The following is a 16,176-nucleotide window of genomic DNA, read 5'->3' on the forward strand; positions in this document are numbered from 1 at the left end:
GACATGTCTTGGTGTGGAGTTGTACTGTTTGTACTGTTTAGAATTCATTCAGCTCTTCAATCTGTAGGCTTGTATCTTTTACTGATTTTTAAGTCATTATTTCTCCAAGAACTTTCAGCCCCACTGTGCTCCCCCTTCCAGGACTCAGGTGACATGAATGTTGGATCTTGTTCTGGCACCACAGTCCCTGAGCCTCTGTCTGTGTTATTTTCAGTCTGTTTTCTCTCTGCTCTCCAGACGGGTCAGCCTTGTCATCCACGGATGCTCTCATCCATCCTTCCCATTGGCACGTGAATCCATCCATTGAGTTTCTCATATCATTTATTGTATTTTTCAGTTCTAAAATCTCTAGTTTCTTCTCCTTTATATCTTCTCTTCCTTCGCTGGGACTCTGTTTCTTTGCTAAGGCTTTATTTTCTTGTTCGCATCAAGCTTGTTTGTAATTGCTCTTTGAATGTTCTTACACCGGCTGCTTAAATAATTCTGACGTGTCTGCCGTCTCGATGTTGGTGTGTGTCTACTGCATGTCCTTCATTGGGTTTGAATCGTCCTGGCTCTTGGACTGATTTTCCACTGAAGCCTGGAAATTTGGGGCATGATGTTACGGGACTCTGGATCTTATTTAAACCTTCTGTTGCAGCTGCTCAGAATAGAATGAACACATCCAACATAGCTCATAAGATCGTACAGCTAAATACCTTCTCTTTTTACTAAAAATGCTCTTAGCCATCAGGGATGGGTCCTTCCCGCTTGAGCTGAATCTCCCAGGAAGTGCCGATTCCCAAGGTGAGGCAGGCAGAATCCGGGGTGAGATCCAGTGCTTTGTGACCGTAAGCAGAGAGGCAGTCACAGGTGAAGAGGCACACGGGGAAGGGTCCTACCGGCAGATGCCAAGAGTGGATACGTAACGACTCAGCTTATTGTGAAACACAAGTAACCAGAGGCCCATGAGTCTGTAGAGATGTGGTAATAAAAGAGAGAAGTATGGAGGAGAGATAAACCTTTGCCACCCCGGGGGGACGGGCATGTGCCCTGCACCGGCCACCCAGACATCGTGAGGGCGAGTGTGGCCTTACAATGGGTACATTTTGGGTTCACCCCTGAATCCAGTCGCACAATTTGGCATGGCCACGCTGACATTATGGGCCTCTAACATGACGCAGTGTGCAGTGGCTGACACAGCCATCGGGCTCCGCCCTGAGTGACAGGGAGACCCACGTCCACGTGTCCAGAGGATACGGGGCGGGGGTGAGAAACACCACACACAAACGTGAGCAAAGGCCATTCTGCGGAACAACTGCTTGGATTCTTCACAGAGTCAATGACGCGGGAAATCGAAACGTGGGAGGAATGTTCTAGAATCAGGAGTCAAAGAGCTTGAGACAACCAAACAATGAAGTGTGGAAACCTGATTAATTTTATCCAAAACATCTACAGAAGACAGTTTTGCGACAATTGGGGAAATCTGCATTTGGACATGATACATCCATTATTGTTAATTTTCTTCAGCGTTACATGGTATTGTGGTTACGGAAGTGAATCACCTTATTTTTTAGGAGATTCATACTTAGCTATTCAGGGGCAAAATGTCTTGATCTCTGTAAGCTACTTGCAAGATGGATCATTATTCATATATATGTGAACACACACACACACGTACGTACAGATGGCCAGGTTTTCACTAAACTACTCTTTCAACTTTTGTGTATGTTTGAGATTTTTCACTTAAAAAAAGCTGGAGAATAACAGCCAAAAAACAAAACCCTGAAAAAAACTACACCAATGAAACATAACTCTCATGATGTTACTTTCTGTGCTGAGCGTTCCCACTCTTGACCATCTGCTGTGGGTCACTAAGGCTTTCCTTTCTCTTCCCGGGCCGCTCAGTCTAACATCACCAGCAGTCACCGACGGCCTTTGGATAGAGCCTGGTGCATGCTGCTCACAGTGTGGCCCCAGGACTCAGCTCGGCTATGTGCGGATCTGCTGTGTCATATTTCTGTTCACGGCAATCTGTCAGAATGTACCACACTGGCCTTGACCAAATGGGACAGATTAATCTTTTTAAAATACGTTTACACTGATGTGTCCATTATTCATTCATGTATGCAGTACACTTTGACCTGCTCAGCTCTTTGTCCATCCGTGGGGTGTCCTAGTGAAAGTGTGCTTCTAAAACTACTGTGGCGGGTTTGGGTTTTGTTCTCTAAGTTCATAGCTCCTGCTTTCTCACTCCCCAAACACCACTAAGATGCGGGCGTTGAAAGAAAAACAGAATCACAAGTGAAGCTCCCAGCAATGCTAACAGTCACATCAAAGTGCAGCAAAAGATTTAGGTTAGACGTCAAGAAATCCTGAACCAATTGTGGAGCCTGAGAAACACAGAGACACCACAACAAAGAAAACTCACATGCTATCCTTCTCTGCCAATTTTTAAGGGAAATGAAGCTTCCACCTTCCCTGCCGAAGGGGTGAGTCCTGGCTCGCAGTCGAACGCTGATGAGAGAGGACCAGCCCGATTCTATATTCTAGCTCACGGCCGACCTGCCTCTGCCCATGGGCCACAGCGGGCACACGGGAGCTGTGAGGAGGAGGGATGCTCCTTTGAAACCACACGCCTGAATGTGTGAAGCTATTGTGACCGCCGAGTGCTGGCCCAACAGGACTCTTGCCACTGAGGCGGGGAAGCCCGAGGACTGAGTCAGGGGAGGAGGATGGTGTCTTGGCCTCATCTGTGTGCGTCTGGGGCCCACCGCCCAAATCTCTCAGGGCCTCAGGGACCAGGCAGTAAACTGAGGGTTGAATGAAATAATCTCTAGTCTTCTCCAGACTTAAGGTCTGTAAATGCCAGATAAGAGTGGACAAGGAGGGAGGTGTGGTATTCTGGACAACAGCTGAGAGTGGGAAGAAGAGGGAGGAGGAAAGTAGCAGCAAAGACTGAAGAGGGGAGAGGCCCAAGCTGGTGTGGGAGAGCCTGGGGGGGGGGGCAGGTGAGGGAGGGGGTGTGCGGGTGAGGCAGGGGAGGAGGTGGGGGAGAGCTGGGGAGGAGGGCAGGTACGTGAGAGGCTGGGGGGCAGGTGAAGGACCCTCCAGGGGGCACGTGTGGGAGAGCCTGGGGGGCAGGTGCGAGACTGGGATGCATGGAGCTGGGTAGGAGCTAGTGACACCATTCTGCTTGGGGTGATGAGCACCTAGATCCCTGCACAGCCTTCAGTCCGGGATCTTGGGGCAAAGCTCAAAGAATAAACAGCTCCCCAGCGTTTGCTCCACGACTGCCCTGTGGAGGATGAGGTAGACTCTGGGGGACACACGGGACAAAGGATAGGGCTGGGGGACAGCGGACACAGGCTCTCTGGGGGACTCCCAGTTCATCACTTTGCCTCTATCCCACTCTTTAGTTAAAACTCAGGGTGGCACCCTTGGCCGTCGCCTGCTGGCCTCCCAGAGCGGCTGGCTGTGGGGCGCTGTCCTGTGAGGACAGGTGTCCAAAGCGGCTGTGCTCACCAGTTCATCCTCGGGTTCCTTCCCCAGAGTTCACCCTCTTTCCCACTCCTCATCTAAGCTCCGAGGAAATCAGTGTGTTTGCGGCATCATATGGTAAGATTCTTTAAAAGAGATGGTTTCAGGGAAAAGATGGGCCTTCCGGTTTCCTCCTAGCGGGATGCTGGGAGCAGGCACGCGTCTTACCCCAGGTCGGTTTCCCCGTGTGGTGGCTCATCCCAGGTGGCCCTTCGCAAACGGTGCCATCCTGTCAGACCTCTGCCAGTGCGTCTCAGGTCCCTGAAACGACATGTCCAATCCCCCTTTTATTTTCTCATTTTTGTTTAAAAGATGTATTTTATTTGAGAGACACAGAGAGAGAAGAGAGAGAGGGAGAGAGCGCGTGAGCAAGCGGGGCGAGGGGCAGAGGGAGAGAGAATCCCAAGCAGACTCCCCACTGAGCACAGAGCCCGACACTCGATCCCAAGACCCTGAGATCATGACCTGAGCTGAGACCAAAAGTTGGACGCTTAACTGACTGAGCCTCCCGGGGGCCCCTCCAATCCCCCTTTAGGGCATGGCTTCTTGACCTTGGTTGGGCCATGAACTTGTTAGAGAATCTGACCAACCCAGTCCATCGCTTGTGTATAATTTATGTTACTGTACACATCAACTTGGCTCAGCCTGGGGTTTCCCTGGACCCTCTGAACTCCACCCGTGGTCACGTGGACCACAGCTCCCCAGTTCGAGAACTTCCATTTCTGGGGGAACGTTTTGTATTTATCCCATTTGCCAATTTAATATCACGATGGCTAACAACTCTGTCCCTCCCATCTACCAAAGATAGAGTCACCCCGTGCAGGGTTTTGACAGAGGAAAACATAAGAAATTTCCAGAATTTGCTCCTTTCTCCTATCTTCTCCCGGCCTCCCATTTGCAAACTAGACAGCTGCTCGGAAGCCCCACACTATACAGTGTGAGAAGTATTACTTCCAGGCTCCAACACAAGGTCCTTGTCCCACTGGCCCCAGACAGCCCCCAAGCATGGCGGACTTCTCACCCTGCCTCCTGGACGAGGGTGTCCACTGCCTCAGCCCCATGCACGCTCACTGTGGTCCTCCTCCACCCACACACTAGCTGCACGACGCCGGTCTCGGCTGACCTCTAATCCTCTCTTCTCCGCGCCGCCTGTCCTGGCCCCGGTCCAGCTCCTCCTGCTTCTCCCTCTGCACCTGGCTGTTTCTGACTTCCTCCTGGACGTCTGAGCCATGCCCGCACACGTACATTCTACGTGCCCAGAGCTGTCTCCTTCTCTCCCCCCAGGAACCAGCTGCCCTCTGGTGTAACAGTAGCCCAAAGTCGCTGTGACACAGGCCACCCACTCACCCTGCTTCAGTCTCCCGGGTGGGGTCCCCTCCAGGTCAGCCATAAACCCTGGACTTTGTTCACCATTTCACGGGATGTAAATCCCATTAGAGGCATCCTGGCCTCTCGCCTACGGTGCCATCAGTCTGCAAGGCTAAACATGCACGTCCTCACACGCACGTCAGGATACCTCTCTGCCGGCACGCCTATTTTTAAGAAGACTGTTCCAGTACAATTGTAACTGCTAAATCTGCTCCAAGGTATAGGTAAGAGGATTATAATTAGTACACTTGTATGCAAATGTACCATCAAACCCACTTCTTCTCTGAAGTAGCTATTTACGTCGGCATTTCTGCTCGTGGAGCCCGGAGAAGAGAGACCTCCCTCCACCCACCACACTCCATGTCAGCGCGCTGAGCGGCGGGCAGCGGTGGGTAATGGAGTCGCCCGCCCGCTTCCTGCTGTTTCTGGGCCGCAGTTTGGAGGAAATGCAATCCTGGAGAGAGTGGTTAACACTCCCGGGAGTTGCGTCTTTCCTCCTGGTATTTCCCAAATCCATCCCGAACATCCCTCATCTGTGATGGTCTCTTGGAGACAGGGGCTGGACCCTCGGAGTCACGGGGACCCCAGGGCAGTGGCCGGGCACGCCCCCAGGGGCCTTGTTCCTGCCCCATCGATTTCTAACCTGGTGATGGTGATACACACAACCCACATTTTAAAAAAGCTCTTTGATGGCCTATATCATCCTTAAGGTGGAGAAGTCTGAGAGTGGCTATCCTAAGCCACCGAGTCCCCCTTGCTGTGCCCAGGACGACTTCCCTGACCTGAGTTGCCACAGCTCCGGGGCAGCAGGCCCGGAACACTGACCACTGAGCAGGCATCTTCACGTCACAGAGCTACCAAAATGGCAGGGGAGCTGACAGGGACTCGGTTTGAAATTCTCATGGATTCCAGGAGTTTCCCTGTCCTGACCGTCTGCCCCTCAGTATCCTCAGCACCTGAAAAGCAGGTGGTCTGCGATCAGACCAGCCACCAGGCTCCTCCACGCTCTTTCTCTGCCAAGCTTTACGTGAGGGGTCCCCAGGCTGGTCCTCAGGGGGCCTGAGACCTCTGTCATGTCCCCGTAAAGACCAGCAGAGAGCAATGCTGGGCCCCCCTCCCCACGCCGGTGAGAGCAGACACAGAGCAAATTTCCCAGATAGTTGAATTTTACTTTTCACTCATGACAACTCTTATTTGGTAGTTTCTTTTTCAAATCAATTTTGTAAAACAAGTGATTAATCATTCCCATACCTCTGAAACAGCATGTAATGCACATAATTTAACTTTCCGCGAGAACTGCACACACACTGTGAAGTCACCACACCGTGCGGCCAACAGCATGGCTGTGGGGTAAGGAGGAGAGGGGGGCCCTGGTGTTGGCCTGGTTTCTCCGTGACCCTCACTTCCTCACAGAGGGGGCAGCGCATCTCCAGGACATCTGGCGCTGCCCACCTGCTGCAAAAATAAGGCTTCCAGTAAAGCGTGAAGGACTCAGGATCCAGACATTCCCTCTGCCGGTTTGAGGACAAGGCTGTTGGACATGCCCTGACGTTCCTGCAGCCCTCAGCAGCCTGCCTCCTCCCTGTCCGCCAGGCTCACCAGGAGTTTCCCTATCTCGACCCCCTTCCTCTCCGTATCCCCGGCACCCGACAGGCAGGTGGGCTGTGATTGGACCCTTTAGGGAGCTTCCCTTTCTGTATCTTTTTCAAGACGTCCTCTTCAAGTCTGGGCAGTGACATCTGTGACAAAGGACCAGAAAGAACAGCAGGTTACAGAACAGCACAGACCTATGACTGACCATTTGTATGCAGAATTTCTCTTTCTGGGGAAGATGCATAAAGAAACTTCTGGAAGGAAAGTCATCAATCGGTTGACAGCACACAGGTGTGGGCTGTGGAATTTTAGGTGATTTCTACTTTGTTCATTATGTTTTTCAATCTTGCTTTTTTCTTTTTTCCCAAACAAAGGATCCAAGCAACTTTAGTAGTCAGGAAAAGGAATAAATTCATTCTGATTTTAGGGGGAAGTCATATCTTATAGTTTTTTATGTGATGAGATGGAAGTCCCCTGAAATGTAACGTGATACAATGGACCTTTATGTGAGGTTGTACTGGCATTTAACTCCGTGAGGATCTGCTCTGTGAGTCGGTGTCGGCCGGCACCAGGGAGCCTCAGCTTCCACGGGGGCTCTGTAGCCCCTGCAAAGCTCAGGCAAGAAAACTGCTTTCCATGGTGGGCAGCTCTCTGAACAGCAGTGCAGAAGAGATGCTTTTGTAAACCACCCTTCAGCTTATTCTTTGAAAACAGGGTGAGCAATACTCTGTAACATTGCTTTGAAAATAATAATGCTTAAAATTCTAGTATGATGATCTTTTCTGGTCACTCAAACTTCTTCCCCCTCACTTTTTTTAACCACATGATTATATTCAAGAAATTTAACTTTTGAAATGGAATATAAAAAATCATGAGACACTCTGAAGTCTTCCATGCAAATAAATCTGGAAACCTAGAGGAAATGGATAACTTTCTCAGGAAATACAGACTATCAGAATTGATCCCATGAGGGTTAGAGACATAAACACACCGATCTCCACTGAAGAAACAGAGAAAGTGGTAAAGGAACTACCCCACGAAAAGTACCAAACCCAGATGAATTTACTGGGAATTCTACCAAACTTCATAGAAGACCTGACAGTCCTGATGCACTACGAAGTATTCCAAGTGCTGAAAAGGAAGGAAGGCTTCTGAGTCCCTTTTATGAAGCAGGTAAACACTGATACTTAAACCAAACACAATTAGTACAAAGAAAGAAAACTATAGTCCAATATCACTCATGAACATCAATGCAGAAAATCTAAGCAAATATTATTAAACAGGAAGAACCCAATGTGTCTTTAAAAAAATACTAGAAAATGTGGAACTTACTCCAGGAATGTAAGATGGGTTCAATAGTAGGAAATCCATTAGTATCATACACCATAAAAATAAAACCAAGGGATAAATAATCATATGATTATCTCCATAGATGCTAAGAAACACTTGACAAACACTCCAGAAATTAAGGAACATTTCACTGACACAATAAACCACCACATGAGTCCAAAAGCCAGTCTCTTGTTCAATGAAGAAATATGAGAGGCATTCCCACTAAGATAAGGAGCAAGGGAGGACACACACTACCTCTGATGTTATTCAACATTATCCTCGAGGTATTAACTGATGGAATCAGGCGAGAAAATCAGTTAGAGGCATAGAGGGGGCCAAGGTGGTAAAACCATCCTACTTGCAGATGAGATGACAGTGTAATTGGAAAACCACAGGAACCAACCATAAAACTTTTATTATTGAATAAAAGAATTGAGAAAAGTAGCAGGCTACAAAATCAACAGCTTTCTTTACACAAAAAATAGAGAATGTGGTGATTGAAAAGTCCATTCACAATGGCAACAAGAAAAGACTAAATATGTAGGAATATATTTCACAAGGAATGTGTACACGTTTTACAAGGAAAAATTTTAGAACCCTCCAGAATCACAAAAGCAGAACTGAACAAAAGAAAGCCATCCCCTATTCTTGGATAGGACGACTCAGCATTTTACATAAAGAGGTTTTTCTGCTAGGGTTAATTTATACATTCAATTCAATCCCAGTAAAAAACAGAGCAAGCTATTTTATGGAGTTAGTCATGTGGTACTAAAAGTCAAATTGCAAGAGCAGTCAGAAATACTCTGAAAAAGAAAAACTAACATAAGAAGAACTCTTACTATCGAAGGAGAAAGGACCAAAATCCCCACAGAGAAATGGGAAAAAACCATGAAAAGGTAATTCACAAAAAAGAGATAAAAGTGACTCTCAAATGTGTGGAGGAAATGTTCAAGCACACTCATAATCAGAGAAGTACAAATTAAAACAACACTGAGACATCTTTTCTCATCCATGAGACTTGAAAAAGTTTAAAAATCCAGCCACACCGTGTGGATGGGCTGTGAGGAAGCTGCTCCTCACCCTGGGGCGGGGGTGCCCGTGGGTGCAGCCGACCAAGGGCATCCGTCAAGACACACATGCCTGGGTCGCTCACTGCAGTGCTGTTCATTCCTGCAAAATACTGGGAACAACGCACATGCCCACGTGGGAGAGTGGCTGAACGGAAATGGTGGGTCCACACAGGGGGGTTGTCTGCAGCTGCACAAAGAATGAGGAAGGTCGCCATGACCTGGTGTGAGCGTGTTCCAGGTAGACCGTGAGGTGACCACGCAAGCAGCAAAGGAATATACAGAGCGCAACACACACGCGTCTTTCTGTCTGTACAGAAGAAATTCAGGAGGGATAAGCCAGAACTGAAGAGAAGGAGGGAGGACAGCACAGCACAGCACGGTGGGACGGGGAGGGAGTGAGCATCTCTGAGCCCCTTTCTGGACAGCCACGACTCCTAGAAGCATGATGGTTTCCACATTCCCTTCACATGCCACAAAATCAGTGGCTCCAATCATGTGGCACCTGAGGCATAACGCAGGGGGGCGTGAGGAGCTGGACCTGAGTGGAGCCGTGGTGGGATGGGCGGCCGGTAAGCACTGGGCTCCAAGGGCGGTGTCTCGCCAGCAAACCCTCACAGGCCCAGAACCGCCTCCTCTCACACGTGGACATCTCGAGAGGCAGGGAAAGCTGCAGGCCCGTTACAGGCTGGGGGACTGAGGAGGACACGCTGAGTGTGGTGTGGGGTCCTGAGGAGGCGCCTGAAACACAGACAAGCCTGGGAAGAGGGCACCTCTGAGCGAGGGCTCTAAGCTGGTTCACATCCTGGTTGGATTATCGTCACGTAAGATGTGACATGAGGGGAGCTGGGTAAGAGAACTCTGGGCTAATTTTATAGCTTTTCCATAAGTCTAAAATAGTTCAAATAGAAAGTTGTTTAAATCTAACTTTTTTTGCTTCAACCCTGGGGCACTGGAATGAAACGTGCCTTGAGTCTGAATTTGACAAGTTCTACTGAAAGTGTCACAACCTCCCCCAAATATTAGTGCTGGGATTTTCTCACAGGCAAAACCTACCGGAATGTTCAGCCCACTTCTAGGATGGCCCATCAAAATCCTAACAGTGTTTTTTCCAGAAATAGAAAAAAAACCTATTCTAAAATTCATATGGAACATCAGGGACTCTGAATTGCAAAAACAATCTGGAAAGGAGCAACAAAGTTGGAGGCCTTACACTTCCCAATTTCAAACATACTACAAAGCTACAGTAATCAAGAGTGTGATCCTGGCATATGGATTAGTATGTCTACACTGATCAATGTAATGTAATAGGAAGTCCAGAAATAAACCCTCACATCTAAGGTCAGCTGATTTGATTGATTGATTGATTGATTGATTCTTAAAGATTTTATTTATTTGAGAGAGAGAGCAAGAGAGCAGAGTTGAGGGAGGAGGGCAGAGGGCAAAGCAGACTCCCTGATGAGCAGAGAGCCCGACGCGGAACTCGGTCCCAGGACCCTGAGATCATGACCTGAGCTGAAGGCAGATGCTTCACTGACTGAGCCACCCAGGTACCCCTTTGGTCAGTTGATTTTAGACAAAGGTGCCAAGATGACTCAATGTGGAAAAAACAGTGTGTCAATAAATGGCATTAGAAAAATAGGACATCCACATGCAAGGATGAACTTGAACCCTTACCTCACACCATATATAAAACTTGGAAAAAAATTTTTTTTAATTAACATATAATGACCATATATAAAACTTAACTCAAAGTAGATCAATAATCTAAGTTCAAGAACTAAAACCATAAAACTTTTAGAAAAAACAGTGTAAAATCTTCACAACTTTGGATTTGGCAATGGTTTCTTAAGTATGAAACAGAAGCATAGCCAACGAAAGGAAAAACAGATTAAAGACTTCTGTGCTTTGAAAGGCACCATCAGCCACGTGGAAAGATAGCCCACGGAATAGGAGAAAGATAGCCCATGGAATAGGAGAAAATATTTCCATGTCACATATTTAGTAAGGACTTAATATTGAGAATGTGTAAGAGCTCCTACAACTCAACAATGAAAAAACAACCCAGTTAAAAAATGGGCAAAGGACAAACACATTTCTCCTGAGAAGACATTCATATGGCCAATAAATACCCGAAAAGATGCTCAACAGCATTAGCTATTGGGGAAATGCAAATCACAGTCACACGAGATCCCACTTCTCATCAACTGGGATGGCTGGAATCAAGAAGACAGACCATCACCAGCGTAGGCGGGGACGTGCAGACACCGGAGCCCTTGGTGCACTGCTGGTTGCAGCTGCTGCGGAAAACAGTCTGGAGGGTCCTCGAAAAATTAAACACAAGTATATGACCAAGCAATTCCACTCCTAAGTAAATACCCAAAATAATCGAAAGCTGGGACTCCAACAGGTCTATGCAAGCTGATGTTCACAGCAGCATTATTCACAACAGCCAACGGTGGGAGCGTCCACCAACAGATAAATAGATAAAAAAATGTTCTATATTCGTACAATCTTATGTTTTTTTCTTGAAGTTAAAAGAAATGAAAAAAATGTGTATTTCATATTTTAAATTAAACCACATATTTTTACAAAAAGAAAAGGGAAGAAAATGTGGTATGTACATGCAGAGGGATATTTTTAGCCACAAAAAGAAGTGAACACTGATCCGTGAGAGAACATGGATGGACCTTGAAGACATTATGCTCAGTGAAGGAAGTCAGACATAAAAAAGACTGGTGATTGTGTGGAACAGGCAAATTTGTGGAGACAGAAAGTAGCTCGGAGTTACCGGGGCCGAGGGGGAAGGGTTGGTTCTGTGTAATGGGTACAGGTTTCTGTCTGGGGTGACGGGAACATGCTGGAGAAGATGGTGACCGTTGCACAGCAGGTGAAGGTACTTGCGGCCACCCCACGGTCACGTCTAAAGTGGCTGGAACGGACGGTGGACAGCTCCCCATCTATGAAGCGGGGCTTACACATGCCACACTCTGGTCACCAACGTGACTCAGGACTCGTGAGTCATGACCAGTGTGTTGCTCAAGCCAGCAGGGCCTGACACAGCCCAATCAGAGCAGACGGTATGCCCAGGACCGCACCCGGCGTGGACAGGCACTGCGTCTGTGACAGCGATGAGGACATGCGTGGGGGGGCGGTGCACGGAGAAGCCAGGACCCTGGAGCCGCAGCCCTCCCTCTCACCTCCCAGCTCTGTGACCTGAGCCCCAGCTGCACCTGTACGGCCACCTAGAAGGTGGCCAGTGTCAGTGCTGCCATGTGCCAGGGCGCAGGGCAGCTGCCTGTGAGAGCAGGAGGGAAGACAGGCTGCCCCACTCTGCCGCTGACCTGCCGCCGACCTGCCGTTGACCTGTTGTTGACCTGCCGCTGACCTGCCATTGACCTGTTGTTGACCTGCCGCTGACCTGCCATTGACCTGTTGTTGACCTGCCACTGACGTGCCGCTGACCTGCCATTGACCTGTTGTTGACCAGCCGCTGACCTGCCATTGACCTGTTGTTGACCTGCCACTGACCTGCCGTTGACCTGCCTTTGACCTGCTGCGTCCCGGGCCATGCCCAGCCGTCGGCTTGCCCAGCATCCTGCTGCACGTTGCTTCCACGGCCTGCGTCCTGTGGGCATGTGGTCTGGGCCCCCCCCTCCCTGGTGCCCACTGCCCCTGCCTGGCCTCAGAGGACCCAGGGGTGTCTCGCCCCACCCCCCTGCTGCACCAACTCCTCCAGCAGGCGGGATGCACCTCTCTGCTCCTCTTCTTCCTTATTTCGTTTCCTTCCCCTCCTGAGTGTTCACAGACGCCTCAGTTTCCCATTGAACACACAAATGTTTGCTGAGCACCCACCCTGGCCAGGTGCCGGGCTGGGCCCTGGGCTCTGAGAGGCTGGACCGGGTGTCCTCAGTGATCCCAGCAGCCCGGCCAGACTGTGGGGCCACGGCCTCATTGCAGCCGACGGGGGCGGGGCCATTTTCAGCGGCAGGGCTGCCAGACGCCCACCTCGCCCTGCAAGTGATGCCCAAGCACCCCTGAGCTCAGCGCCTGCAGGGAGCCTGCCTCAGACTTCCTCCGGGAGCTTCTCTGCCTCGGACACAAAGGGCGCCTGGAGGCAGGAGCTGCTTCTTAAATGTACGGAGCTGGTTCTAGCATCCGCGTCTCCTGGTGCAGTGCCACGTAACTGCCCCCGAACGCACGGCACCATGAGGACCCCGCATGAGGCTCCTTCACACAGCCTCCAGGTCATTTGCATGTCGGCTGCTGTGACTTTCAGGCTTCAGAAAACAACATTTTTTTAAAGAAATGCTGTTTTCCTGTCAGCAGCAGGAGGTTTCCCCCGCTTCTCTTTTAACTACAGCTGCTACAGATAAAAATGAGTTAATTAAAGCCAACATCCTGCTCCTGCAAAGTCGCTGGGGCCTCTGCAGCCTGGAATCAACGGTGTGCCCCCACCCCCTTCACCAGGGCGGCACCCTGCCTGCCAGAGGCCGCGAGGCTCATGGAGTCGACGAGCGCCACCCCTCTTCACCGTGGCAGGCGAGACCGTCCTGGGGAGTGTCTGTACCGGTTACATGTTCTTCTCCAGGAACTCTGGCCTGTGGTGGCTCAGGGAAACTGGTGATAAGGAGCCTGGCAGAAGGTGTCCCAACTGCTGTCCTCGACTCACCGGATGGGGCCCGGGGGGATGCAGCTGGACTAGAGGTGGAGGGGGGCTCTGTCCATGGTTGTAAAGCCTGGAGGACCTCGTGGCAGAAGCAACAGGAGGGAAGCTGGGCAGCGGGGGCCCCAGGAAGCAGGGGTGTGTGGGGAGGGGCCCCAGACCCTGCCAGGCCCAGGCCATTGTAAATGGAAAACAACTCCACTTATGATAGCATGAAAAAGAATAAAATGCTCTGAATACAGCTGACCAAGGAGGTAAGTTTTCTTGGCTACAAAGGTGGAAGAAATGAGAGAAGCTGCAGCTCCTAGGGAGTCTACCCCATGTTCATGGACCAGAAGACTTACTGTACGAAGATGTCTACACCACCCAGAATGACCTACAGATTCAGTGCAACCCTATCAAAGTCCCAACAACATGTGTTTGCAGAAATAGAAAAATCCATCCTCAGGTTCATATGAGATCTCTGAACAGCCAAAACGATCTTGAAAAAGAACAAAGTTGGAGGTCTCATACTTCCTGATTTTAAAACTACTACAAAATGCGAGTGTGGCCCTGGCCTTGAGGCCCACTGACAGACCAAAGGAACAGCGCAGCGAGCCCAGAGATCACGTGCACCGTATGTGGTTAAATGATTTTCGACAAGGGCGCCAAGGCCCTTCAGTGGAGAAAGGACAGTCTTCTCAACAAACAGAGCTGGGAAACTGGACAAAAGAAAGGAGTTAGATGCTCATCTTACTCCAGATAAAAAAATGAACTCAAAATGGATCAAAGACCTGGATATAAGAGCCAGGTTATAAGATATCTGGATATAAGAGCCATAAAACTCCTAGGAGAAAACACAGGGGAGGATCTTCATGACATTGGATTTGGTAATGAGTTCTTGGATATGATACCAAAAGCACAAATAACAGAAGAAAAAATAGGTTAATTAGACTTCATCAACATTAAGTAATTTGTGCACCAAAACACAGTATCAACAGAGTGAAAAAAACCCGCAGAGCAGATTATAGGGAGGAAGTATTTTCAAACCATATATCTGATAAAGGATTAATATCCAAACGACTCCATATATCCAGAGAACTCAGAAACAACAAAACAATTTTAAAATGGGCAAAGCATTTGAATGGTCATTTCCCCAAGGAAGCTACACGGATAGCCAGCAAGCACAGGAAAAGATGCTGTAACATCACTAATCACTAGAGAAATGAAAATCAAAACCAAAGATACTACTTCACAGGTAATAGGATGGCTATTATATAAAACAAACAAAACCCCAGAAAGTCCCACAGGTGTTCACAAGGATGTGGAGGAACTGGAAGCTTGGGGCCCTGGGAATATAAAATGGTGTGGGTTCTGGGGACACAGTACGGAGGTTCCTCACAAATCACAAACAGAACTGCCATAGGATCCAGTAATCCCACTGCCAGGTATACACCCCAAAGAACTCCAATATCTGGATGCCCACGCTCAGAGCAGCATTCTTCACAGCAGCCAAGAAGGGGGACCAGCCCCAAGTCCATCAGTGGGTGAATCGATGAGCAAGGTGTGGTCTCTCCATCCAGTGGAATATTCTTCAGCCTTAACAAAGAAAGAGGCTCTGTCCCCTGCCACAGACGGATGAACACAAGAACTGCGCTGAGTACGGAAAGCCAGGCACGAAAAGCCCAATCCTGTAGGATTCCATGTAGGTGAGGTGCTTAAAGGAGCCTCCATCACTGGGACGGAAAGCAGACGGTGGTGCCGGGTCTGGAGGAGGGGACGGCATGTCCGTGTTTGATGAATGGGCAGCGAGGGCTCCGGCTGGGGAGGAGACGGGTGGTGGGCGCCGTGTGAGGGCGTCAGCGCCCCTGAACTGCACACTTGGACACGGCCGAGCGGTAAATTCTATGTTCTGTGTATTTTACCCTCCAGAGCCATGTGGCTGCTTATGATCTTAGCACTGGTTCGTTTTCCAGATTACAGGGGTCACAAAAAAAGCACCGTTTATGCGTCTGACACACTACACCCAGATTCCTCGAGGAATTCTGGCCCCCCCTCTGCTCATCACTTCCCTCTTGGCCACCATTCGCACGTGGCAACCCTCCCGATTCTGAAACGCTCTCCCTCTCAGGAGACGCACTTGGAATTTCCAGAACGGACTACAAACGGCTCACGCTCTCACTGGTGCTGCTCACAGAGAGTCCTGGGGATACCCCTTCTTTCATCTGTGGTGACGCAGGCAGCGACTGTCTGTGCCTCCCTAGAAGCCGGGTGCCCTCCCCACCGAGACCCCGGCCTCGGCCCGCTGTCTCCGGTATCTGAGGGGCGCGAGGCCACCAACCGCGAGGCCAGAGTGCGGCTTCACTGCCTCGCCCAGGAGAGGTTGGGAGCCGGGCCTGTCGGAGACCAGAGGCCGAGTCAGGATTCCAGAAGAAGATCCCGAGGCCTTAGGGTCCATCCGTGTGCGCCACTTCCAGCCTCGCTGTCTGCAGAGGGTGCTGGCGTGGGTCCCTGAGGCTCCCGTACACTCATGCGTCTACCGGGTGCCCTCCCTTCCTGTCCCAGTCCAGCCCGCACGGGGTCCTGCTCCTACCGCGTGGAGCTGTGCATCCACCTGCCTGCACCCACCTGCCTGCACCCACCTGCCTGCAC

General features: G+C 49.9%; 1 protein-coding gene across 6 annotated transcripts in view; it reads right to left on the reverse strand.

Annotated features, from left to right (window-relative positions):
* KCNG2 (potassium voltage-gated channel modifier subfamily G member 2) overlaps positions 1-16,176 on the reverse strand; it is a 75,153-nt gene that overhangs the window by 45,421 nt on the left and 13,556 nt on the right. For 4 of the 6 annotated variants that reach the window (XR_004301610.1, XM_032422726.1, XM_032422723.1 and 1 more), the window contains exon 2: positions 3,688-3,780. Coding sequence is in view for 1 of the 6 variants with exons in the window: in XM_032422722.1 (XP_032278613.1) it covers positions 3,688-3,780 (93 nt within the window). In the remaining 5 variants the exon portion in view is untranslated. Of the gene's footprint in view, positions 1-3,687; positions 3,781-6,486; positions 7,171-16,176 lie in introns of those variants that run through there. The other 2 variants (XM_032422725.1, XM_032422724.1) reach the window with 2 other exon arrangements.

This window comes from Phoca vitulina, unplaced genomic scaffold (genome assembly GCF_004348235.1).
Source record: "Phoca vitulina isolate PV1807 unplaced genomic scaffold, GSC_HSeal_1.0 scaffold27, whole genome shotgun sequence".
Classification (NCBI taxonomy): Eukaryota; Metazoa; Chordata; class Mammalia; order Carnivora; family Phocidae; genus Phoca; species Phoca vitulina.